General features: G+C 64.0%; 3 protein-coding genes across 3 annotated transcripts; 1 reads left to right on the top strand and 2 right to left on the bottom strand.

Moving 5' to 3' along the window:
* Positions 1-1904: 1904 nt before the first annotated feature.
* LOC123036107 (protein-glutamine gamma-glutamyltransferase E-like) lies at positions 1905-6593 on the bottom strand. The gene is made up of 5 exons (XM_044455110.1): positions 6428-6593; positions 4963-5262; positions 3631-3788; positions 3164-3297; positions 1905-2187 (listed from the first exon to the last, which is right to left on the bottom strand). Exons 1-5 carry the CDS (start codon positions 6591-6593, stop codon positions 2040-2042), a joined length of 906 nt encoding a protein of 301 aa, XP_044311045.1. The 3' UTR covers positions 1905-2039.
* A 3545-nt stretch (positions 6594-10138) lies between these two features.
* LOC123036106 (kunitz-type serine protease inhibitor-like) lies at positions 10139-13605 on the bottom strand. The gene is made up of 3 exons (XM_044455109.1): positions 13490-13605; positions 12484-12645; positions 10139-10167 (listed from the first exon to the last, which is right to left on the bottom strand). Exons 1-3 carry the CDS (start codon positions 13572-13574, stop codon positions 10139-10141), a joined length of 276 nt encoding a protein of 91 aa, XP_044311044.1. The 5' UTR covers positions 13575-13605.
* A 4300-nt stretch (positions 13606-17905) lies between these two features.
* LOC123036454 (kunitz-type serine protease inhibitor 1-like) lies at positions 17906-22292 on the top strand. Its single transcript, XM_044455725.1, has 3 exons — positions 17906-18122; positions 20871-21032; positions 22153-22292. The coding sequence occupies exons 1-3, from the start codon at positions 18038-18040 to the stop codon at positions 22290-22292; spliced, it is 387 nt and encodes a 128-aa protein (XP_044311660.1). The 5' UTR covers positions 17906-18037.
* Positions 22293-24780: the final 2488 nt, after the last annotated feature.

Here is a 24780-nt window from a genome sequence, read left to right as displayed (position 1 = left end):
TACCGGAAAGGCTGGCCTGGCTCAGGGGGCTCAGAGGTGCTTTCAGCTGCTCCGGGGGCAGGATCAGAACCAATGGCAAGGGGCAGATTTGGGCTAAAGGGCAGGAGGACCGTGGGAGCCATGCCAGGGTTTCCCTCAGGGAGGGTGGGCCATCTGGGCCCATGGTCAAACACCCCCCTCAGACCCAGCTCCCTGGATCCTGGTCCCTTCCGTCACCGTTCCAGGGGCGTGTGCTCAACAAGCAGAAGGCGCACACCAGGAATTGCACCCCAGGCACTGCGCAAGCGGCGCTCTTTCCCACGCCACCCGCATCACTGGCTCTCTGTGCTGTGGGAGTCACAACACCTTCGCTCCGCGTGTGGCGACGAACAGAACTCTCCCCCCGGCTCACCCCGCAGGGCCAAGCCGGGCACCGCAAGAAGCCCGCGAGTGCTAGAGGGTGGATTCCGGCCGGCTGCACCCCAGCCCTGCCCAGGCCCCCATGGGCTGCAGCTGATGCCCCTTCCCCCCGGGCAGCGGCCTGGGGAAGCCTCGGGCAGGCCCCACACCCCCCACGAGCCCTCGCAGCGGCTGCCAGGTGGCCCGGCAGGCCCCCAGGGGACCAAAGAGCGGGCCGAGGTGCCCGCCTGCACAGCTGGGGACTGCCGCGTGGGGGCGCCTTCGGGGGTCAGCGAGGTGCTACTCTCCGCCATGTGGGAATATCAGCGGTCAGGAGGCCGTGGCGGGCCAGAGGGGTGTGGCACTCCCGACCCTGCTCAGAACGCGCAGGGCGAGGGGCCGCTGGAACAAGGGATGCAGCCTTTCAGGAACAAGGCTGCTAGACTTTTCCTGCAGCTTCCTGCACTTACAAGAGATGGCTCTGGGCCAGTGGTGGCGAGCCCATGGCACGCATCCCACAGCGGGCACGCAGAGCCCTCTCTGTCGGCACGCGAGCCAAGTCGCCCCGGCAGCCGAGCATCGAATAACAGCGCCAAAAGGGGCCATGCACATGCGCGGAAAGGGATAGTGGTGCCAGGCCACATGAGCCGCAACTCATCCGAGGTTTCGCATGGCTGGTCAGTGCGCTGCCAAGGATATATATTTATATATTTGCTTGGACTGGCTGTGAGGTGTTTTTTCTAAGCTAAAACCTCAGTGTTCAGGTTTTATTGCCGTGCTGGCACTTTGCAATAAATTCGTGGGTTTTGGGTTGCAGTCTGGGCGCTCGGTCTCTCAAAGGCTGGCCCTCCCTGCTCTGGGACGTGCCTGGTTTGCAGCAGCGGCGCTCTTACTCCGCTCAGGAGCACCTGTCCCTCACCTCATGCTGCTGATTGCTTGCCTTCCAGATGGGCTCCCCACTGCTCCATTTCCCACCCCACACGGAGCAACCACAACTGGCCTCTTCACCTTGTGGGCTGGCGGGTGTTTTGCTTCCTGTTACTTGGGTAACAGGTCCTGGACCACCAAAAAATGCACATTGGGCAGAAGCCGTGGTGGCGGCAACAGCATGGAGAAAAACAGCGTGCAAACCCCTGGCCCCCCGTGGAGAGGAAGCACGCGGTGGGCGGGCAGCCCCTCGGCCCGTGGAGGGCGCGGGAGGTGCCTGCAGAACGAACCCAACCAGGGGTAGGAAACGGGAATGCAGATCCCAGGCCCCGTAATGAAAACGGAACGCCGTGGGCAACGCCAACCCGCTCCTTGCCAGTCCCTGCAGTGCAACAGGAGGGTCTTCCGTGGCAGACCCCCAGCCCTGCTGCACGCAGGGGGCTCGTCCCCCCCCCACAGGCCCCGTCGCCCTCGGCCAAGCCGCCGGCCAGGCCCCGGAGGGGGGGCCACATCGCAGCCCTGCCCGTGCCCGTGCGGATGGGGGTCCCCGTGGCAGCCCTCGCCCGCTGAGTCCTCCCACAGCCCGAGTGCAGCCCTGGGCCGATGCATTTTCCTGTTTATTTGACCTCTGTGCCTCACAGCAGCCGAAGCTTTCAGGGCGGCGGCAGCAGCTGGGACAGGGAGCGCTGTCCTTGGGGGAGACATCACCTGGGCGGCCACAGCCCAAGTGCCGGTCACTCGTCCACCGTAATGGCCTCAAAGGCATTGATGTGCTGCAGTTTGTCACTGGAGAAACTGACGACCAGGTGCTTGGTCCCACTTCTTCTGGGAACGATGTCCAGGTGGACGTGGGAGCAGGCCCGGGCCTTCACTGGCGGCAGCCTGCGGGGGGAGGAAGCACCTGCTCGACCCGCCGGGAGCTGGAAGAGCTTCCACAGGGCGGCTGCTCGGGGGCCCCAGCGGCTGGTGAGCGGCGGGTGCACCAACGAGGCGAGGGAGGCGCCGCCTGCTTTGGGCACGTCCACGAAGGCGCCTGTGGGCCCTTCGCCCCCTCCCGCCACTCCCCCCGCCGAGGAAGGGCTGCGGCTGCGCAGGAGTGTGTCCGTCCCCACGCGTGACGTCCTCCAGGCGGGAGGCCACAGTCTGCAGGGGCGGCCCCCAACTCCGACTGCTGCCCTGAGGGTCTAGAGCCCTGCTTCTCGACATGGGGGCACGGAGGTCAGCAGTCCAGGCTGGCAGTCGCATCGATCGCAGGCTGAACCTGCGAGGGAGGCGGCGGCGGCAGCACGGCGGGGCCGGAGGGGCTGGCCTGCCCTGGGGCTGAGGGTTCGGCTCGCAAAGTCCAAGGCGGCCCAGCCCGGAAAGGCGCAGCCGCCCTGCGGCCGGGCCCCTCGCCACCCGGGCTCCACCGCAGCAGAGCCGGCACGGGAAGGCTGGCGCCACCCCCGACAGGCCCCGGTCCGTGCCGGCGTGGCATGCGCGCCCCACTCGCGCCACGGCACGGCCGGCCTCCACACCCCCACGCCTCGCCTCGCCTCGCCTCGGCCAGCCAACATGCCCCGTCGGCAGCAGTGCTGGCTGGGGATGCTGGGGATGGCAGAACCGCCCCTGCCTCCAGCCATGCCCACGCCCGTGCCCTGGACTGCCGGACGGGAAGCTCCATCAGGTGTAACGCCCGTGCCCAGTGACGACCGTGGGAAGTCGGCGGGGGGCATGCTCCCCAAGCCCCACTCTGCCTGCCCCGGCGGAGCACAGCCCTTGGGCTTCGACCAAGCAATGCAGAGCCACCCCAGGCTCACGGGGCCCTCCCCCGCCGCCCATGGGGGCTGCCTGCCCACTTGGGGGTCCCGGTCCTTACGCGATCTCGACCGTGTCCACCGTCAAATCGCTGCCTTCCGCCCGCAGCTTGCAGTCCTGCAGGTCCTCGTCCAGCGGGTTGGTGAGCGTCACCTCCACTCTGGCCACCTCGCCCACCTTCGCCTGGCCCAGCACCTGCCGGGCAGAAGCACGGGTGAGCAGGGCGGCCCCAAGCCCCCGCCGAGGCTCCCCGGCCCGGGAGGCAGGCCGGGCCGGGCCGGGCCGGGCCAGGCCAGGCGCTGCTAACCCCCCGCCCTGCCCCCCCGGGGACTCCTCCCCTGGAAATGCCGCTCTCACCGACTGCCGGGTCTCCCCGCACCCGGGGTTCACACGCACGGTTCTGCTCGGCAGTGACCACCTGGGTGGCAGTGGTGGCATGAACTCCCGGGAGGGGCCCTTCCCAGGCCCCGGGCCCACGTGCGGAGGGGAGCAGGTCTGGGCAGGGGAGCGGCCAGCAAGGATGCCCACCTTTATGAGGATGGGGGGGCTGCCCAGGGCGAAGACCCCCTTCACCACTGTGAGGCGGCCTGCTGCTCCACGGCAGAGGGCAGTCGCTTGGATCATGTTGTCGGAAGTCAGGTGCTGCTTGTATTCAGCATATGGGATCGTAATCGGAATCCTCTTCTCTGAAAGAAACATAGACACAGAGCGAGTCAGAGGGGGTCTCCCGGGCCATCTAGTCTGACCCCCGGCTCCAGCCGGCTCTACTCACAACATGCCCGCCATGTGCATGTCCAGCCTTTGACCACCCGCACTGGTGGGGCCTCAAGGACCCCCCGTGGAAGCCCCTTCCACCCCCTCGGGGTCCTGACTGTCAGGAAGCGCTTCCTGGCACCTAAATGGAGCCTGGGCTCCCTGAGGCAGGAGGAGGGTGGCCCGGGGGGTGTGATCCTCACATGCATGTCCTGGACGTGTGCATGGTGGGCATGTCACGAGCGGAGCCGGCTGGAGCTGGGAGTCAACCTGGATGACCCGGGAGGCCCCTTCCGACTCGCTCTGCTTCTCTGTTCCTATGGCCGTGCCCCGCGCGAATCCCCCCCGGGCAGGCCAGGGCCGAGTGGGGCTGCCAGGCCCTGCCCGGGGTCCGCAGGAGGACAGCTTCTGCTTCCCCTGCCGGCTCGGATGTCGGGGAAGGAAGGCTCATCTCGCCAGTCCCGCCATTGATGGGGGGGCTCTGGGTGGGTCACGCCCGAGAAGGAATCGCCACTTTGCTCTGGAGGTGCGTGTTCTGAAGTGGAGGCTGGGTGGGTGGGTTAGTTTTAAGGACGGGAAAGATTTGGGGGTTCTGGTGGAGGACTGGGGGGAAGGAAGATTTATGTGGATTTAACGCAAAAGCCGCGCTTGCTGCATCTGCCCCCCACCCCAGGTGCCACGGCTTCTCCTCGCCATCTGGCCGAGGGGACGTGGGGGCAGGAGGTGCATAAGGAGATTGCGGGGAGGGGCCAAGCTGCCCTCACTCCACCCGAGTTCGGCCAGATCCCCCGTGGGCAGCGGAGGCTCCGGCTGTCCTGATCTGTTTTCCAAGGAGTGTGATGCGCAGCGCACCGGTCGGGGAGTGCCAGCCTCCGCCACATGGCGAAGCTGCTGCCGCCTGCACACCACGCAACTGAACTCCACTCCCAGAGTCCCCTGAGGCGCCTCCTTTCCTGGGTGCTTCTGGGCTGCTGTGCCCGGCGCTGGGAACACCCTCCTCCCTGGCTGAAGCCAGGGCCGGGCAAGCACCGCCACGGCCCACCCAGATGCCATGGCCCGTCCTCCCTCTGCCTGCTCACGGGGAGGCCGCCCCAGACCTGCACTGACCTTCACCGGGACCCAGGGTCACCGGGAGGGCGTCCTTCAAGAGCCTATGCATCGTCTTCCCCGTGTAGAGGATGGTCCAAACAGTCACCCTGGCAGTCAGGCTCCTGGCTGCGGGAGCCAGGTTCCTCAGCACCAGGAGGATGGTGATGTCCCGGCCGACCTGCAGGGCCGCCCCTGCCTTGAACTCCCCCGAGAAGCTGGAGACTGCAGCTGGCAGCGCCCCGGCAGACATGGCTCCCAGCAGTTCCAGAAGCAGGCTTTCCCCGGTCTTCTCAGGGGCTGCTCCTTCCTTGGCAGAGGCTGGAAGAGAGGGAGCAGGGGGCAGTGTTCAAAGGCCCATCTGGGCTGGGGGGCGGGGGGGGGAACGGGACAGGCCGCTCCACAGTCCCCGGGTCCATGGCTGCGCTCTCTCTCCGGCTTTGCTGCTCGAGCATCCTAGCTGAGCAAGTCTGGGCCTTACGGAGGCCTGGCCCACTGAGAGCTGCCTGCAGGCTGGCACGGATTCTGACACCTTCATGGGGTGCTCAGGGCCCCAGCAGAGCCACCAGGACAAGCACCGGGCTGTCTGAAAGCCCCCAGAGTCGGCGAGGACCCTGCCCGCCTTGTGTCCCGGGGCCAGGCACCGAACTCTACCCGGCCGCTGCTGGGCGGATGAGCAAAGCTGCAGATGCTTCGGCGTGGGGGGGGGTGCTGGGCCACTTGTGCGCGTTCAGCCTCTGCCTCCCCCCAGCAGAAGCCCAGCACACGCAGCATCACTCGGGTGCTGACCAAGAGGCCGAGGGCCGATTTTGGAGCAGCAAGAACGGAAGAAAGCGCTGGCCGCGTATGTTCAGAGGAACATACAAGCCTCTTCCCCGCTTCCTGGGACTGGAGGACAAGTGCCTTTCCGGCGCCAGGGCACAGGTGCGGGGCGCGCAAGCTTCACGCAGCGATGCGGCTCCGGGCCGGCGCGGCGTCGTCCTGCAGGCGGGCCGGCCGGTCCGCCTCCTCCGGGCAGCTGCCCCAGGGCCCGGCCGAGGATCTCGCCCCGGAGGCGCGCGCGTCCTGGCGCAGACCCGGCGCGCGCGCGAGCAAGAGGCGGCGCAGAGCAAGGGCTGCGCGCTTCGGCCACGGCCCCGTCCGTCCTCGGGCCGCCGGGGGACGCCCGCCCGGGCCCAGCTGCTCCCCGTCTGGCCCGGTTCTGCAGCAGGACAGCTTTGGTAGACCCGCGCCCCCAGCCGCTCCTCCTTTCCGCCCCCCGCGGAAGCCCCGAGCGCCATGCCCCACAGCCGGGAAACCCCTCCTTCCGCCCCACCGGCAGCGATGCTTCCCTTCCCGGGCCTTTCCGAGTGGCCCGCGGGGCCGGCCCGCCGCTCCTCCGTGTGCGGGGCCTCTGCAAAGGCTGCCGCGTCCCCCGCGCCTTCCCCTTCCCCAGCCCGGCCTCGAGGGGGGCTGCCCGCGTTGCCTTGGGGCTCCGTTTCCTCACCGGCTTCCGCGGCCTCTCGCTGCCCGGCCGGCGGGCGGGCGGGCGAGCTTCCGCCCCACGGTTGGCGTGTTGCAACCTCGGCAGGCAACTGTGGCCCCGCCGCGCGGTCTGACGGGCTTAGCAAGCATTCCCGCTGCAATTTCCTTTCTGGGTAACTTTTCTGCATGTATTTTTCTCTGTTGCTCCAGCCTGTTGTTACGCCTGGAGCTACTCGGCTATAATGGTGTAAACCGTCCCGAGACTTCTGTGAAGGGACGGTACAGGAAAGATTCAAATAAAATAAATAAATAAAACGGATAATGCTATTTCTTATATGGAAATTTTTCATTTTTCGCCCCTTGAAAAGGATCCGCAGCTTTCCTGTTTGAACTCTTAATAAAACTTCCGAGCATTTCAGCTTCTGCATATTGCCTGGTTTGCCCACGGGGGTGGGCGGCGCGCGGAGGAGCCTCATTTTCAGCCTTGCCCCCCCCGCCCCGCCCTCACATTTCATCACCAGAGGGGCGCGCGGTAGAAGCTCAGACCTGTTGCATCACGAGGAGACAGAGGGACAGGAGGGTTGCGAAAGAGCAAAGCTAAAGGCAGTCTGGGTGGAACTTAGGGGTTTTGACAGGGAAAGGGACCTGACAGTGGGGGTATGTTATCGCCCTCCAGGTCACTTTGAGACCCTGGATGATGTCCTGACAGGCCAGATTCTAAGGATATCTTGGGGGAGAGACACAGTAATTATGGGAGATTTCAATCTCCTGGATATTACTTGGGAGACTCACTCGGCGGTGACAGCCAGGTCACGTCGCTTCCTAGAAGCTATAGAGGGAGCGTTTTTCACACAGAGGGTCCGAGAGGCGACGAGCGGGGAAACATCCTTGACTTGGTCTTGACCAATAGAGAGAAGCTGATAGATGAGGTACAGATTAGGGGAGCTCTGGATGAGAGTGATCGCTCCATCCTTTGCTTTGAGATCAGGGGACTGGGGACGGGCAGCAGGTCGAGCACTAGAAGCTGGGACTTCCAGAGGGCCAACTTTGGCCAACTGAAGGCCAGACTGGGGAAGGTCTCCTGGGATGGGTTACTGGAAGGCAAGCGAGTTGAGGAGGGGTGGACAGCCGCACAGCTCTTCAAGCGCTCACCCGGTGGCGCTTCGGGAACCCTCTGGCTCCCCCTGGAGGAAGGCAGGAGCAGTGCAGGCGACACCCAGGAGGGCAGTCGCCTCCCTGGGCAGAGGAGGGAGAGGAAGTGGCCATGGCGACGGAGCTGGTGGCCTCGTTTCTGGGGGAAAGGGGCCAGGGACAATCCGACAGGGACCGGGGAGGAGACCTGGCAATACCTGATGGCCGTAAAAGACTGGGGTAGGTCTGGCTCCGGCGTTGGGATGTTCCCTCTGCGGCTGCCAGGCTGGAACGACGACCCATCCTGCCCCCACATACTGGCACTCTGATTCCATCCGTGCCCCACCTTTCCCCCTCGTGCAGAGCCCCTGCGCCCCCCCCTCCATTTTGTCTGCCCAGCAACCACCCCTGAGGGGAGCCAGCCCGAGTCCGCAGCTGGCCAGGCGAGCTCCAGGCCGCGGGGAGACAAGCCCGGATGCCCAGGCGAGCCCTGCCTCCGGCCCCCGGCCTCTGTGGAATTGGCCCCCGCACCGCAGGGGGAGCGGGTTGGCGTCGCTGCTCCGGAAGTGATCGGATCCTCCCACTCCTCTTCCCCCCGTGGCCCTACCTGGGCCGGGGGGGCCTGTGCAGCTCCCAGAGGGAAGGGTGGCGGGGAGGGCCACGCGGGCGGCGTGTGGGGCGCGGGAAGCGCCAGCCCCTGGATGCGATGGCACTGCCAGGCAGCACCCAGTTCCCCAGCTGCCAGTCCCTTGCCTGAAGGTCCGGTGCTCAGAGCTGCCCCATGTGGGGGGGACGCTGCTGGGCCCCCCCCCCCCCCAGTCAGTGCCTCTGGATCATGCGCATCAGCTGATGGATCTGGGCCAAGGGCTCAGTTGTGTGTGCAGAAAGGGGGTTGATGGAGACCGCACCCCACATAGCGACGCTGCCTGGCAATATCGGGGGGAGGATGCCCCGTTTGGTCGCATTCGCCCTCAATGTCTCACGGGGAAGAGCGACCGTCTCCCTGGTATCCAGCAAGCGCCCCCAGAGCACCGAAGGCCACCCCAGGCAGTCGGCGTCTTCAGAGGCATCCAGCAACCGAAGGGCTGCGCGTGCTTCAGGCTCGGGACCCCCAGGACACGTTTGAGCTCTGGACTTGGGGGTGCCCAGAGGGGGTCCGGCAAGGATCCCGCTGCCTTGCCCAGTTCCCGCTGCTGTCCCAGGAGGGCAGAAAGAGGGACGGCTGTCGGCAGCCTCAGGACAGGTGCGGGGGAACTCACGGCGTGTCCCTTCCCCAGAGGAGGACTGCCACTCGGCACCAAGGCCGCCCCTTCCTCATTCGCTCCGTCGCACCAGAGCTGCTTGGACACAGAGCGGGCCGACCAGGCGGGGCCGAGCTCTAGAGCCGCCTGCGAGGGAGCCGGGGGGCTCCTGGCCCTCGGACGGAGTGGCCCCCTGCTTCCGTCTCCTCTGCCCTCCCCCTCTGCCCTCCCCAGCCGCTTCCATGCCCACAGTCCAGCCACCATTTCGCCCCGGGCTTGGGGGAGGCACAGCTCCCTGGGCAAGCATGTGCCCGCCCTGCCGCAGGTCTCCGGTTCACGTCCCTGGTGGGGCAGAGGCAGCCCTCACTGGCGCTGCTGGGGCCAGGCTCCACCTGAAGCCGCTCCCCACCCTCCCGGGCCTGGCTGTGCTCTGCGGGATGAGGACGATGCTGCCTGCCGTCCCGCCAGGCCCTCCTGGGTCTCCGGGGACTCCGGCGTGGGTGGCAAGGGCTCCCCCGCTGAGGCAGCTCTCTGGGGCTGGTGTGCGCACCCCCCACCTAGAGCGCCACCCAGGGGGAGCTCGTGCAGGAACCGCGAGGCTGCCTCAGGCTGGAGGCGAGCTCCGTTGGTGGCTGGCTGGCTCAGCGGGGGAGCCCCGTGCCCGCCCGTGCCCCCCGGCCCCTGGAGTCCCTAGGCCTGCTTCCCTGATGCTGGCAGAGGGTGCTCGGGGAACCCTCCGAGAGCGAGCTGCCGTCCAGAAGAGGAGTCTCCCTGCCATCCAGACACGGGACCCCCCAGCACTGGTGCCCTTCACGGCAGGAGTCAGCCCAGCTGGAGGGCCCTCTTCACAAGCTGCGCTGTGCCCAGGACCACACAGCCCCTCCTGTACAAGAGACTGAGAGAAAGGGGGTTGGGCGCCCCCCCACCCCAGGAGGCCTGGCCAAGGAGGACCCTTCACAGCAGGTGAGCTGTGGGGGGGGGGTGGCCAGAGGCCGGAGAGAGTGTGGGGGAGAGGAGGCAGTAGGGCTGGAGGCAGCCAGCAGGGATGCCCAAGGGGGGTGAGGGAGGTGCCGTGGGGGAGGCGGCAGCTCCAGGGGGATGCTTGTGGGGTGCAAAGGCCACCCTGCACAGGGCACCGAACTGGTGGGGGGCCAGCCTGCCCCTCCGCATGCAGGGCCAGTGACCCACCCCCAGCACAGGGCGGCTGCAAAGGGACGGGAAAGGATGCTCAGGAACGGCACTCCATGGGACATGGTGAGCAGAAGCCTTTATTGGGAAGGGGCCGCCAGCTGGGGGGGGGTCTCCGCAGGGCCGGAGAGGGAAGCCGCTGGCCCAGTTGCTGCCCGGAGCGCCCACAGCGCTCAGGGTGGGCCGCCCGTCTTCGCTCCTGCTGCAGGGAAAAGAGAGGCGAGGGTGAGGAGAGTGGTCTGGAAATGAGGCTGGGGGCCAGGACCCCCGCAGCGCATCCAGGGAGCCTGCTGGTCTTTGCCTGGGCTCCTGCTGCTCCCTGTGGCCGGGGCCACTCGGGTCGGCTCGGCCCGTCCAGTCCTGCACTCCGCACGTGCAGTGGCAGACCGGCTGCCCCAGGATCCTCCCAGCAGGATGAGCGCAAGAACTCCGCCCGCCCAGCTCCTCAGCCACTGGTGCAGGCAGGCAGGCAGGCCCCCTCTGGCGAGGGGGGGGGGCACACGGCCAGCCTCCTCCCTCGTGAATCTGTCCAGTCCCCTTTGAAGGCCACCCGGTTGGCGGCCTCCCCTGCTTTTCCACAGCAGCAAACTGCTCAGTTTGACTTTCGGCTGTGCGCAGAAGGACCTCCTTTGATTGGTCTTCACCTCCCACCCACCCACCCGCTTCGTGGGAGGACCCTGGGTTCAAGTATTTTGGGAAAGGGACGGAAATGTCTCCCCCTCCGCTTTCTCCACACACTTTGCATTATTATGAACACCGCAGACCTTTCTCCCCCTACTCGCCCTTTTTCTACACTAAACTTTCTCAGTTTTCGTGGCCATTCCACAGGAGGGAGCTTCTCCAGCGCCCCCCCCCCCCATTTTTTATCAGGAGAGTACAAGCTTGGCAGTGCTCTGTTCTGTTCTGCTCCTATTTAAGCCTGGAGAGGAGTTCGCCTTCCGCGCAGCAGCTGTGCGCTGGGTCAGGATCTCCGTCAAGCTGCCCACCACCACGCCGAGGCCCCCTCTGGAGCGGTCGGTCCCAGCTCAGAGCCCATCAGCAAAGCGTGAAGTTGGGATGTGTTGCCCCCAAATGCAGCCCTCTGCTCTTGCTTACACTGGGCTGCATTTCCCATGCAGCTTGGGATGCCCCTTCTCCGAGCTTGGAGGGGTCCCTTTGGAGCGCCTCACGATCCCTTTCGGTTTAGCCACCCTGAAAAGTTTGCTGTCACTCCTAATTCCAGGTCATTTATGAAGAGGTTAACAGGCCTCGATCCTCTTGCAGAACCACGTGGGACTCCGCTGGCGATACACCCCGTTTGGGAGACATTGCCACTTACTTAACCAGTTGCTTATCCTAAGAGCCCCCCCCACCTGCCGCTTCATTCCATGACTGCTGAGTTGCTCAGGAGCCTTTGCAGAGGGTCTTTGGCAAAGGCGTTTGGGAGCCCTGATAAACAACGTCTACTAGATCACCCCCCTCTGCAGGCTGCTTGACCTCCCCAAAGCCCCCCAAGAGAGACTGGACTCCCCCCTTGTGGAGGCCATGCTGGCTCTTTTGCAGCAGGTCTTGTCCCTCTGTGTGCTTACGGATTCTAACTTGTGTAGAGCTTTCAAGCAGGTAACCTGGAGCGGGTGTTAGGCTAGCTGGCCTGTGATTTCCCGAATTCCCCGGATCCCTTTGTAACAAATCCACTGGCCATTTCCAATCCTCTGGTACAGGGGCTGACTTGGGGGGCATGTTAAACGTTTTCTATCTCGTCTGGATTTCTGTAGCAACATGCGACCCACCGCTGGCTTGCTGGGCCTGTCACCAGAACGTCACCAGAACCCCCTTTGCCAGGTCATTTCAGGGTGACCGGGGCGACCTTCACGGCTGCCATCGCGGTCCCTTTGCGCAGGGCCACACCATGCTCCGCCCGATCCACGCAGCCCCAGGCGCGAGGTTCTGCTACCGCCTCTCAGGACGTGGATCCACATGGGCTTGGGATTTGAGATACCACCCGGAGCACAAGAACCAGAAGCTCGCAGCTCCTTCAAGACCCGACGCGGCCAGAGAGGAAGCAAAGAAGAGGAAGGCTTGGGCCCCTTGATAACTCTGGGACGGGTGCCGTCCGGATGGGGCAGGCGGCTTGCTGGAGGGCACACGCAGGCATCATGACTAGCTAGCAAGAGGGCCTTCCAGCCAACCGGGGCGCCAAGTCGCCGCTTCCTCCGCATCCTGCATGGCGCTCGCCACACGGGCGGGCGAGCACACGCTGCACCTCCCCAGGAGACGCTTCCATGCAGCTTCCAGGGCAGCACCAACGTCCCGATGCCCAGAGAGCGACCCGGCAGGGCTCCTGGTCCAGCCTCAGGGCTGGCCTGGAGGGGGGCACCAGGGCCCCGTGGCTGCCTGCTCGGGGCGGCAGTGGGTGGGAAGCCATTTCCTGCGGCTTCTCTCTGACGTGGGGGCCTGCACAGCACGAGGGTGGGGCTCCGTGGCCCGAGAGACCCCTCCCTGTGCTGCTCTTCCATGGTTTTTGCTCCTTCCCGCTTACCTGCACAGGTGTCTTGACATTTTCTTAAGGTGGTGAAATTGTTTCTGTTCCCGTTGCAGCCTCCATAAATGAACTGCTTGCACCGTTTGGTTGCCGGCTGGTAGTAATAGCGGGGAATGTACGCCTCACATCGCCCAGGCTCTGGAGGCAGGAGGCAGAAGTCTGTGGGAAGAGCGGGCGGTCATGCGGGAGGGACCTGAGCCGCCCTGGCCTGGGGAGCCCCCGCCATACGGGGGCAGCAGCGCCCACCGCCTTTCTCGGAGCGAGCGGGAAGCGGGCTGGCGAGGGCGCGGGGCCGGCCGAGGGTGGGGGCTCCCGGGCAGCCGTGGCGGCGCCGCCCGAGGCCTCGCAGCGCCTCCCGGGCGAACGCGTCTCTTCTTGCGTGAGCGTCCGTGCAGCGGGGGAGAAGGATTGCGCGCAGGAGAGACCCCCCCCAGGATGCGCTAACGTGTTTGCGCGTGCAGCCCCCCGCCGCGGCCGGGTCCCAAGCCCCGGGGCCGAGAGGCAGTGCGCCCGGCCGGCACACCCGCCGAGGGGCGAGTTTAGCGGCGGATCGTCAGTGGTGCCTCGAAGCGCCCCGCGTCCCGTCCCGTCCCGTCCCGTGCGCCTGCTCGGTCGCAGACCCCTCCCCAGCCAGGCCCGGGGCAGGGGCCGGGAGGACCCCTCGGCACGACGCCGCCCGCTTCACCCCCGCTGCTTCCCGCAAGCCAAGCACGGCCCAGCTCTTGGTTCCCCGGGGGGGGGGGGCCCAGGGGGGGACGTTTCTTCCTGCCGAGGGCGCCGGCGCAGGCGGTTACGACGCCCGGGGCCACGAGCCTCGACCGCGCCGGGAGGAAGCTGCAGGGCAGACCCGCCGCCCCCGGCGGCCTTCCTCGGGCTGCGGGAGGTCGAAGGCGCAGGGCTGGAGAAGGGGCTTGGCTGGCCGGCCGCTTCCCAGAGCCGCCTTTTGCACAGGGCTGAAGGGAGAGGGCGCCTCCCGGGGGAGCGGGCGGGGAGGGTCGCTTACCGGGGCGAGTGCGCGCGGAGGCAGGCGCCAGCCGCGCCCCGAGAGCGAGGAGCTCCAGCAGGAGCGGGAGGCCGCCGGTCTGCATGGCGAGGCGGCCTTGGGGTCGGTCTCCGAGCAGCCGCGCTCGGGCTGTTCTATGAACCCAGCGAGAACTGATGCAGCCGAGGGCAGTGGCGGTGGTGGTCGGTTTTCACGACCTGACCGTGAAGGAAAGGAACGAAAGCCAGCGAGACCCGGGGGCGGGGTGGGCGGGGCGGGGGCAGGACTCCTGCGCACGGGGCTGCGCACCTGGCGGAGATAAGAGCCGAGTGCCACAAGCTGCCCCATCCATCCGAGGAACGTCCTCCTCTGTCCGCCTGGGCCCAGCAACCGCGCCTGCCCCTGGCCGCAGCTCTCCGGGGTCTGGCGAGGAGCTTCTGCCCTGCTGGGGGACCCAGTGGTTTAGCCAACGTGGGGCATTTTGGCCGGCGAGCAGTCGCCCAGCCACTGAGCCGTGGCCCTTCCCCGTGGGAGGAAGTTTCCTGCTGGATCAGGCCCAAGCCCGGCTGCTCCAGCCCCCAAAGAGCGGCGCTGGCCAGAGCAAAGGCCGCCGAGTCCCTGAGGCCAGCCTGGGATGGCCCTCAGGTGGGCTGCCTGGAGGAGTCGCCTGCCGCGGTGGTAGCAGCCCTCCGCTAACTGGGCGGGAGGAAGCAGCTGTGCTTTGGGCTGGTGGGGATGCCTCCTTGCGAGCCACACTCGCTGGCCACTGGCCCCTTAGCTCCTGGGGCAGTTCTGTTGTTCGGGGTGATGTAACCCCACCCCAGGGCTGTGGCTGCTGGCGCCATCTTCCGGAAAGGCGGTCTCCCTGCAAGGGCGAGTACCTGGTCATTTGCTGAGAGGATCCTGGGACAAGAAATCTTTGGGGAGGAGGTGCCGGGGTGCCACTCCAGAAGCAACCGTCAGCAGGGGGGTGGGGGATGTGGCATGGTGGTCAACAGCTAGCTGGGAGACGTGGGAGCAGAGAGCCCGCGTCTCTGTGCTCCGGCTTCCCCTCCACCTGGATAAAGGAGGGCTGGCCCATCCGTGCACCCGCCACTCTGCTGGGGCTGTCGGCAAACGATCACGGCACGACTGCTGCCCTCCGTGATGGCTTGGCGCTTGGTCCTGAGCCCTGAGCAGGGTCCTTTTCCCAGATGTGGCCCTTGGGACAGCTGGCCATGCAGGAGAAGCCTGCATGTGACCCAGAGTTGCTGGCACATCTAAGGATCCTGTGGCGGATTCCACCATGGCCTGCCTCTCCCTGAGTCACGGATTCTGCAGACCGGTGAGCTGTTTGTAACATTGCCCACAGAAATGTAAGCAACGTGAACACCCCCCGCCCAAAATGCACACTTTCCCCTAAGCAGACGCGTGATAATAGCCACCTTGGGTGCTCTTGCCTATTTTGGGAGTGCAAGTTTGTACCAATATGCACACAAATACATTTACAAAATGAACGTGGCCATCCACGGATTGGGACACCCAGCGATGTCAGATGAATCAGAATGTGTCTCAGAAGAGCTGGGCACGTCTAAGAATTCATGCTATGGACTGGCTTTTCTGTGTCGTGTGGATTCTGCAGATTTATGGACTGGGTTTCTGCTGTTGTTGAGTTTACACTTTCTCCACAATGAAAAGAAAAATTTAAAAAACCCACCCCAAAATGCACATTTTCCTCCCAGGTGGAAGCCTGAAAATAGGCACTTTGCATATTCTGGCAGGGCAAATTTCTACGAGCACGGACTGGCACACACATGTCCAAATGCGTTTGCCAAAACCCCGCTCTATCAAGGAGCAGGGGACGGGAGAGCGGGGGCCAGACACTCGGCGAGCCGAGCGAGGGCAGGGCAGAGCTGGCGGGGTCCACGCACCAGGAGGGGCAGCAACGCCACTGCTCTCCGGGACAGGGAGGGGCCTCTCCATGCCAGGCCAGGCCTTCCTGTCCAGATGCATCCCAATTTGGACACCTGGGGGTGGAGGGGGAATCGCCAAGGCCTGCGTGCAGCATCGCCACCGTTTCCCTCCACAGCGGGCAGACCTGGTCTCAGGTCTGGGCTTCAGCGCTCCCGGGCTTGAGTTCTGGGTGGCGCCAATATCCACACTGAGCCTGAGAATTTGGGTGCTGCAGGGCCTCCTGGGGAACAACATTCTCCTGATTTGGTCCTCATTTGTGGGCAGCAGAATGGAAACGGTGGCGAGGGAAGGCCAAAACATGACCCTTCTGGGGTGGAGGAAGGTCTTTGCAGCTTCCAGTGACTGCCTCCTTTCCCCTCTGCCAGGCGGGGGCGGGGTGTAAATGGTCCAGCCCTGGAGAAAGAGGAAGGCCCTGGATTTTGGGGGGCTCTGCAGGATGCCCTTGCTGAGGAGGCTGGTGCTACCGTTGGCTGAGCAGTGACGTCCAGAGGTGGCTGGCGCTGTGGACACAATCGCGCCAGAGCAGCCAAGGGCTGCGCAAGGATGGAGAGGCGGTTGGAGGCGCCTTCGGATCAGGGGGAGGCCTGACAGAACCCTCAACGGACCCTCCACATCGACTTGCAGTACCCTTGGGGGTCACTCACTCAGACCTGCCACGGACCCACGCACACCCCGGGGCCGCTAAGAGCCGCTCTGGGGCCCAGCGATGGAGAGATGCACCTATTTTACGCCTCTGGGACGGCAAGTGTCGCCCGGTAACCTCGCCTGTTCTTGGGGTTATCGCATCCGCAACCCCAAGCTGCTGCCGGGCGAGATGTCCAAATCCCGTGATTACGGGTCTGTAGCAACGCTCTTCCTTGAACCGGTTTTTTATCATCATATCTTGTTTTCAGAGTGCGGTTTGAGGCTGGCAGTTCTCCTCCGAATCCTCCCCCAAGGAGGAAGTCACCCGCAAAGGTGAAGGGGCCTCTGGTGTCAGTCTTGCAGAGGGGCCCTGACCCCTGCAAATTCCCCCAGACTGGCCGAGTGGCTCTCCTGCCGGCCCCCTTGGCCTTCTGTCAGCTGAGAAAACAGCGATGACCTGCAATGCTGGGCGAATAAACAGCTGAGTCGAGGACAGGCGGCCTCACCAGAAGCTGCTCCACTACCAGAGGTGCCCCGCCAGTTGTGCCTGGGGGTCCCTCGCCTGGGGGTCCCGTCCTTCAGGGCCCCTCCTGCGTTTTCCGGCCATTTCTGCAGCTCCTTTTAAAGAATGGGAAAGGTCTGGTACCATTTCCAGTTCTGCTCCTGATTCTTCAGTGTGGCTGGGTGGTTTTTGCAATGACAAGGCCACTATGCATTGTTTGATTGAACACAGAGGAGGGCAGAGGCATCCAACGCGCAGGAAAGGCCACGTGGAGCGGAGGCGACCTCCTCCCCCAGGGAAGATGGAAGGAGAAGCCTCCGTGGAAGATAAATGGCGCACGGAGGGAAGCCCTCGAGGGAGATCCACAGACTCCCCCAAATGGCGGGAGTTTTTCACAACGGGAGGTGCACAGCCTTGGCCAGGCACAGAAAGCAGGACTCCAAGCGAGGAAGAGTCGCGCCAACTCTTTCCTCCGCTACTCCGGACAGCGATAGCATCTCCCGAGAGCCGCACTGCTGGGGGTTCCCATCTATATGCAGAACTTCTCACTGCCAAGCCGGCGCCCAGATCATCCTCTGGAAATGCACGCAATCCAGCGCAAGGGATCCCTCACAAGGAATCCGTCACATCTTCGGGGTGGGCAGAGCTGCTCAAAGCTGCTCAGAGTCCGTCCCTGCTGGGGGGGAGCAGGCCTGGCTCCGCAGGGAGGGCGCCTCGCTTCCCAAGCGGGAGGCAGGAGGGTCACTTCAGTGCTGGGGCTGGACGCCGGTTCCAGGCAGCTGCAACACGAGAGTAAATCTGGCACTGGGGCCAGAGCGACTCGGGCAGCATCTCGCGTCCTCAGCGGGCATCCCCTCTCACATACCTCCTTGGTTTGCCCTTGGACAGGACGCGCCAAAATCAGCCCCACACTGGCAGACGTCACACGGTTCCGTTTCGGGGACTCACTCGGCCCTGAAAGTGTTTCATTGTTGGACAAAACTCCCAGACCGCGGAACATCACGGACGAGTCCCCAAAAAACACAGACCTTGCACATTCTGTGGTTCTGGTGAGGCCACCCCCCCCCCCCCCCACAGAGGCCCTGCCCTTCGCAGCCCCCCTCTGCTCCTGCAGCGCTGGGCTGGGGCTGGGGCTGGGACAGTCAGCCAAGAGCAGGGTGGACGGTCCCAATGGCTCCGGATCTGGCCACCCCCACGGTGCTCTGCCCCGGGCCGGGCTTGCCCAAGCCTGGAAGCCGGCCGTCCTGAGGCCGGGCCTGCTGGGCGGACACTCTCCCAGCAGGAGCTTGGCCACCTGCAATCTGGAAATACCGGCAGAAAGGTCAGTGGCCTGCGGCTCTCGTGCCAGCTGGTTGCCACATCCCTCAACCCGCTCCCCCCGCCACGGCCTGCTTCCGTGTCCCTCTGCCCCGAAACCTCCGGCGACTCCCCTGCAGGGATATAAGGAGCAGGCGGCCTGGGTGGGGACGGCCCTGCAAGCTTGCCACGCCATGCGGACCGGCGGCCTCCTCCCCGCTGTGGCCCTCGTGGCCCTCTTGGCCACGCTGGCACCCGTCTCTGGCCAGAACCCTCCCGGTAAGAGCCCCTTCCGACCGCCTCCTGGGGACGCCCCTCCCGCCTGCCCCGGGCTCCCCCCAGGCCCCCTTGGCCCAGGCTGCACGAGGAAGCGGGGCCGGAGCCGGCCGCCAGGGAGCCATGCGTGGCCCCGGGGGGAACTGCGAAGAGGGCAAGCGCAGGGCGATCTGGGGCAGCCCTCCCACAAGTCCCCGCAACCCCCAAGCTCAAGCTGCCAAGTTTTTGCCCTGCGCTGCTGAGGCCCCTGCTGCAGCAAGAAGACAGTGGGGGGAGGCCCACAGGAGAGCAGCATGCCCCCCTCACAGCAAGCCGCAGTGCTGCACCCCCCGCCCAGGCCTGTGCCCCGCCAGGTGTGAGGAGGACCTGGCTGCAGTGGGACAGGGGAGGTGTCTCCAGAAGAAAGCCCCCGTTTAATGCTGCTGCTTTCGCAGAACAGTGTAACAGAGGCACAGATGATGTGCACAAGACACCTGGGAAAAGAGTCAAGGAAGCTCTCGGGGAGGAGAACGCCCCTGCCAAAGTTGGGAGTCTTGGCTAGATGAGAAGAGCAGGCGGGGCCACAGGCTTGCCTCGTGGAGGCGCAAGCAGGGAGACCGTCAGGGAAGCAGGGAGACGGTTTGCGGGGCACAGCACAGACGGTGTCGAGGCCAAGCATTCAGATGTGGACAATAAGGAAAGCTACTTAGGAAGCAGTTGGGCCACTGGACGAAAATGGAATTAACAGATTACTAATGGGGATCAAGGAGAGTGCGGAGAAGCGGAGTAAATTCTTCCCATCCGTCTTCACGGCTGAGGAGGCAGACTAGGACCCTCAGCTTGAGCTCATGCATTCTGGAAGAGAGGAGGAGGAAGTGGAGCAGATAGCAGCGACAAAAGATTGAATTCTCTTCCTCGCTGGCAAACTGAATGTCAGCAAGTCACTCGGTCCAGGTGGTATGCATCCTAGAAACATAGAAGCAGAGAGTCAGAAGGGTCCTCCTGGGCCATCTAGTCTGACCCCAGCTCCAGCCAGCTTCCCTCCTGATATTTCGCTATCAGTGAAAATCAGTTCTAAAATTACTTTTTAAAAATATCTTACAGTGGTTATAGGGGAAAAAATGGATTTGGCAAATCACTGCCTTATAATTGGTATACATTTTGGGGCACAGATTAGAGTCATCCCCCTAGACGTCGAGGGCCTGCTCAGGGCATTGGACATTACAAAGGCGCCAGGCCCTGACGGGTTACACCCGAGAGGACTTAGAGAGCTGGCAGGGATTCTCTCACGCCCCCGGCCTCCATTTTGAGGCCTTGTGGAGAACGGGTGAAGTTCCAGAGGACTGGAGGGTGGCCTGACCCTCACTGATGGGGCCTCTACCACCTCCCGGGGAAGCCCATTCCACACCCTCAGGGTCCAGACTGTCAGGAAGTGCTTCCTGGCATCCAAACGGAGCCTGGGTTCCCTGAGCTTTGCTCCATTGGAGCGCATCCTGCCTTCCTCTGCAGGGGAGAACAGGCCTCTACCCACCTCCATGTGACACCCCCTCACATACCTGTGTGTCGCCAACAGATCCCCTCCGAGTCTTCTCTTCTCCAGGCTGAAGAGGCCCAGTTCCCTTAGTCTCACCTCATACGGCATCCCCTGCAAACTGGCCACCAACCTTGTGGCCCTTCGCTGCACTGACTCCAACCTGGCTATATCCCTCTTGTAATGAGGGGCCCAGAACTGGACACAATACTCCAGCTGTGGGCGCACCAGAGTCGTGCAGAGTTATCAAGGAACTCAAACATGAAATTGCTGACCTTCCCACCAAGATACTTCATTCCTGTACCAAAAGGCTTTGGACAAAGTCCCACATCAAGCGAAGTAATCATGGAATAAAAGGGGGGAACTCCTGCTAAGGGTCACTAACTTGTTGAAGGTCAGAAGACCGAGGGTGGGAATCAGTGGCTCTTTCCCCGGTGGAGGGAGGCCACCAGTGGCGCCCCCACAGGGCTCTGCATTATTCTATTTCTTATTTATTTTATTTAGGATTTTTGTAGGCCGTCCAAGCACTACTGCCTCTGGACAGCTCACGACAATCTATAAATACAACAATAAGCAATAACCTCTCTATCAATAATGAATTAGATATCCCATGACTGAAATATATAAAATTAATTATTAAATAAGTTACATTAAATAATTAATTGATAATTAAAATTTTTTATCATTAAAATATTGGTTAACTAAAAAGGTCTTGACCTGACACCGAAAAACAGATAAAGGTAGGGCCAGGCGGACCTCTCTGGGGAGCGCATGCCTTGAGGAATTCCGTCAGTATTAGGGCCAAGGCTTTCGGCCTATTCTGAAAAGACACGGGATTAGGGCTGAGCAGTGAAGTGGTCAAGGTCGCTGACAATCAGTCAATACCAAAACGAGCCGCCAGCGCTGGACATCTCACTTCCAGGGCGCACCCGCCTGATGTCGCATGGGTGGGCCAGCGAAGGCACTCGTGCGCAGTCCGGTGCGCCGAGCACGGCAGGGCCCCTCTGCCTCTCAGCCACGCGGTTTGTCTCCACGGCTGTGGGGCCTGCCAGTGCAGGGGGGTTCCATTTGCAGCCATGCCTCCAAGAGCGCAGACCGGAGCTCAGGGGTCGCGGGGAACTGGAGTGGGATGGCACCAAGCAAGCGGGAGGGACGGGTTCACGCACCATGGGCCGGACTGCCCACCTGAGGAGGGAGCTGGCTCAGGGCCCATCACCAACCCTGTTGACTCTTTCCCACAGACCTTTGCTATCTCCCTTCTGACCCTGGACTGTGCTATGGGTACTTTCCCCGTTACTTCTACAACTCAGCGTCCAAGAAGTGCGAGAGGTTCATTTACGGTGGCTGTGACGGGAACAAAAACAATTTCAAGACGTTAAAGGAATGTCGGCAGACCTGCGTGGGTAAGTGGGCAAGACAAGACGGAAAGTCCGCGGAGAGGAAGGACCTGCGCCCCGGCCCGGGAAGCCGATCTGAGTCCCAGGAGCCAGTGAGCCGGGCTGCTTCCCCTCCGGCCAGCAGCTGGCCTGGCCGGAGCACACGGCCCTCCGAGGCCTCTTCCCGCTCAGGTGGGAACTGCCGAGCCAGAGCCTGCTTTCCCCGTTCCCGCCCTCCCCCAGGTTCCTGCTCGGGGATCCTGCTGTGGCCAGGCTGTGGCCAGGCAGGGGAGGTTGGCTTGCTCCTGATCCTGCAGAGCAGTCCCCCTCCAGCTTTATTCCATGACTGCTCAGTTTGCCGTGGAGCCTTCGGAGAGACTTTGTCGGAAGCCTTTTGGAAGTCCAAGTCAGCAGTGCCTACTGGATCCCCGTGCCAGGTGCCTGCTGGCACTCTCAAGCACTCTAATGGGTTAATGAGGTGCAGCCTTCCTTGGCAGAAGCCATGCTGGCTCTTTTGACAGCCAGGCTTGTCCCTCTGCATGCTTCCGAGTCTGTCTTTAATAATGCTCTCAGGCAGCTCACCCAGAAGAGATGTTGACTGGTTAAGTAATTTAACGTACTTAACTGATGTTAAGTAAATTCCCAGATCCCCTCATGTCCCCTTTAAACATGGGCGTTTACCGGCATTTCTCCTTCCTCTGGTCCCAAGGCTGGTCTTAGCGACGTGCTACATGGTTTTGCAAGAAGGCTGGCCGTTGCACGCTTGCGTTCCTTGGGAACTCTGGGTCGGATGCATCTGGACCCTGGGATGCATTGCCAGTAAGGCTGAGAATTTCATATCTCACCTCGGCTAGGCCTCAGTTCCTCAGATCCCCTTCCCGGGTGCATCAGCAATGGGAGTCCAGTGGCACACTGCCTCTGAAACGGGGGCAGCGTCCACCATGCAGAGCCGCCTTCTCCATGGATTTGCCCAATCCGTGCGCAGCTGAGCGAGCAGGGGGCTGGTCCACGAAAAGAGGACGTGCCCTCGGCAAGATGCCAGCAGGAGGCTGAGTGCGTCCGCACGGAGGCCAGGGCCAGCCGCCAGGCGCGCCGCCTCTCCCCCCACGTCCCCATCCGGACACGCATGTGCCTTGTTCCACTGCAGAGAAGCCCGGGACCTGCCCCTCGCCCTGGCCAGGCGCGGACAGGCTGTGCGACGTGAGGTGCCACAGCGACTGGGAGTGCCCCGGGCCCCAGAAGTGCTGCCCTTACGGGTGCCACGTCTCCTGCTACGACCCCATCTAAGGTAAGCCAGACGGTGGGGCGGATGCCCTGCCCTGCCCTGCCCTGCCCTGCCCTGCCGTGAGCCCGACTGTACTGCTCCGTCTGCCGTGAAATGAGGGGCTCTCGAGGCAGGGGTACGCTTGGGGGCCGCCCAGGGGGGCACAGCTCTCCCCACCTGGCAGGGAAGGAGGAAGCTCGTGTCTCTCCCTCTCTGGGCAGCCGTGGAATGGCCTTGGCATCCACTGGCATCTTACTGCCTTTGCCCATGGCTGGGATCCTACCCACCACGGCGCCTCCCTTCTTTGGGGGCTTCCAGAGCAGCTCCAACCTTGCAGGTTCTTCCTCACAGGATTCCTCTGCAGAGGAGGCTGCTGCCCCCCCGCCCCCCCCCCCCCCCCCCCCCCGTGCAGTTCTTCCATCTATCGCTTCCGCCTTCCTTCGTTTTCCCCGGTCAGATAGCGGGCCCCACTGTAACTCGTTCAACGGGCCTCACCCAGCTTTGAGTTTCCCTTGGATTTCTGGGACCCTCTGGAACAGGCCTCCACGTGGCCTCTTTTGCTTCCCCTCCTGGTCCTTTGCACCAGTTCGTGGCGCCCTTCCTACATGACACCCCTGGAAGGACCCTTCGTGGGCCCGGTCCCTTCGCTGCTGCTTCCGTCATCCACCCGGCCTTTGCTTTCGTTTTGCTGCAGAAACCGCCTGCGGCATGTCCCCCGAGGAACCGCTCCGGTTCCCATCCACCGTTCTGCGGGGCCACGGCCCACTGAGTTCAGCAAGGCCAGCCTGCTCCTGACGTGGACGTTAGATTCCACGGGGGTGCGGCGCCCGTTGCTCCGTGGCACCGTGCTTCTGTCCGTGGTCCTTCCCAGCTTTGCTCTGCTTTGCGCTCAGATGCTGACCTGGTTCTCGCCACCTTTGCTTTGGGTGACTAACAGAAGCAGAGGGCCAAATACGATTTAAGTTGTGCTTCATTTTTTGTATTATATTCATAGCCGGCCTCTTTCCTGCGAGGAGCCCAAGCGGGTTCTTGCAGTCCTGCTCCCGCTCATTTTGTCCTCACAACAACCCTGGGAGGTGGCTTAGGCTGACAGGCCACGATGGGCCCACGGTCCCCAGTGAGCTTCACGGCCGAGTGGGGACTTGAACCCGGATCTCGGAAGGCCCGGAGCCACAATCTCGCCCCGACACAACCATGCTGCGTGGAGCAGAAGGTCTGGCCGGCTAGCCCCCCGCCTACCACTGCGATGGGGCACTCACCTGAGCACCTGCTTGCCTCCCCCTGCCCCTCTGTGGGACCCACAACTTGACCGACCCTCTTTTCTTCCCCACAGGCCCTGGGCAGGTACGAAGAGACTTCCCCGGGACCCAGTTTTGAGCGATCCGCACGTCTGCCCATGCCTGGCCCCCACGTGGTCCAGGGCCCCCGCCAGCTGCCCCCCGGCTCCTCATCCCACCTCGCTTCCTCCCCTCGCCCCCCCCCCGCAATAAAGGCTTCTGTCCACTGACTGGCTGCTCCGTGTGTACTTTGTGCCCCCCCCCCCGCACCGATGGGGGCTCCGACTCAGCTCTCCCGGTGTAGGGAGGAAAGGGCTGCAGCGGCGAAGGGCAGATTTCACTCTTGTGGGGGGGGGGGCTTGTTAGAGGAATGAAATGCTCCCCTAGAGGAGGAGGTCTGGGACGCTGCGCAGACCGGCTCCGAGCCTTGCGCACGCGGGGGGCTGCTTGGCCTCGAGGGCGCGCCTCGGTCCGTCCAGCCCCATTGGCTGGGCTCTGGCTGGCAGCAGCAAGGGCCCTCCAGGGACTTGGGCAGGCCTGAGCCGCAGCCCCCCACGGAGCCACGGCCCTCCCTGCGCGGAGGAAGGCTCGTGCTGCGTCCGGCCGGGAGGACCCCCCACCAGCCGCCAGTCACTCTTGAGCAGCCAGCCCAAGCCACGCGGGCCGACAGCACCAACCACGACGCGGCTAGAACCACGATGGAGGCAAGGAATACGGTGTGAGGCTCTCAGAGCCACACGGAAAGCGGCCTCTGAGACTTGCATGCACGCACACATACACACGCACGCACGGACACTGTAACTGCAGACCTGCACACACGCAAGGCTTAGACCCCACGCACATGCGCAGACCCATATACCGCAGAGCAAAGCACGTGTGAACACGCTCAGGCCCAGGACGAGCACACGTGCCCGAAGCGCAGGGGTGCCAGACGGACCGGGCGCTCGCCCGGTGGCCCCGCGCGCGGCCGGGGGTCCGTCCCGCCGCCCGCCCCCCTGCAGAGGCTCCCACGGGGCGCCAGCGCAGCAGCCGCCGGACGGCCGCGGACGACGCTCCGCAGGCGCCGCGCAGGGAAGCGCGGGCCGCCGGGCGCAGCCTCTGCGGCGGGGAGGGGCGCGGGGCGGCAGAGGGGAGAGCGCCGCCCCCCCCGCCGGCGCGGGCGCGGGCGGGGCTCGCAGGGTCGCCCCCCACCTTCCCCAAGGGCGGGCGGCGCTTCCCCGGGGCGGCGGGGCGG

Source organism: Varanus komodoensis, unplaced genomic scaffold (genome assembly GCF_004798865.1).
Source record: "Varanus komodoensis strain SLA01 unplaced genomic scaffold, ASM479886v1 scaffold8, whole genome shotgun sequence".
In the NCBI taxonomy this organism is placed as follows: Eukaryota; Metazoa; Chordata; class Lepidosauria; order Squamata; family Varanidae; genus Varanus; species Varanus komodoensis.
Note: the sequence above shows the minus strand (reverse complement) of the source record. Positions and strands in the feature narration are given on the sequence as shown.

Coding starts and splice junctions, on each gene's coding strand:
- LOC123036107 (XM_044455110.1), bottom strand. CDS start 6,593: ATGCAGAAAAGTTACCCAGAAAGGAAATTGCAGCGGGAATGCTTGCTA. Junction 5,263..6,427: donor GCGAGAGGCCGCGGAAGCCG/GTGAGGAAACGG, acceptor CCTCTCTTCCAG/CCTCTGCCAAGGAAGGAGCA. Junction 3,789..4,962: donor GACCCTGGGTCCCGGTGAAG/GTCAGTGCAGGT, acceptor TGTTTCTTTCAG/AGAAGAGGATTCCGATTACG.
- LOC123036454 (XM_044455725.1), top strand. CDS start 18,038: ATGCGGACCGGCGGCCTCCTCCCCGCTGTGGCCCTCGTGGCCCTCTTG. Junction 18,123..20,870: donor CTCTGGCCAGAACCCTCCCG/GTAAGAGCCCCT, acceptor TCTTTCCCACAG/ACCTTTGCTATCTCCCTTCT. Junction 21,033..22,152: donor ATGTCGGCAGACCTGCGTGG/GTAAGTGGGCAA, acceptor GTTCCACTGCAG/AGAAGCCCGGGACCTGCCCC.
- LOC123036106 (XM_044455109.1), bottom strand. CDS start 13,574: ATGCAGACCGGCGGCCTCCCGCTCCTGCTGGAGCTCCTCGCTCTCGGG. Junction 12,646..13,489: donor CTCCGCGCGCACTCGCCCCG/GTAAGCGACCCT, acceptor CTCTTCCCACAG/ACTTCTGCCTCCTGCCTCCA. Junction 10,168..12,483: donor ATGTCAAGACACCTGTGCAG/GTAAGCGGGAAG, acceptor TTTTCCCTGCAG/CAGGAGCGAAGACGGGCGGC.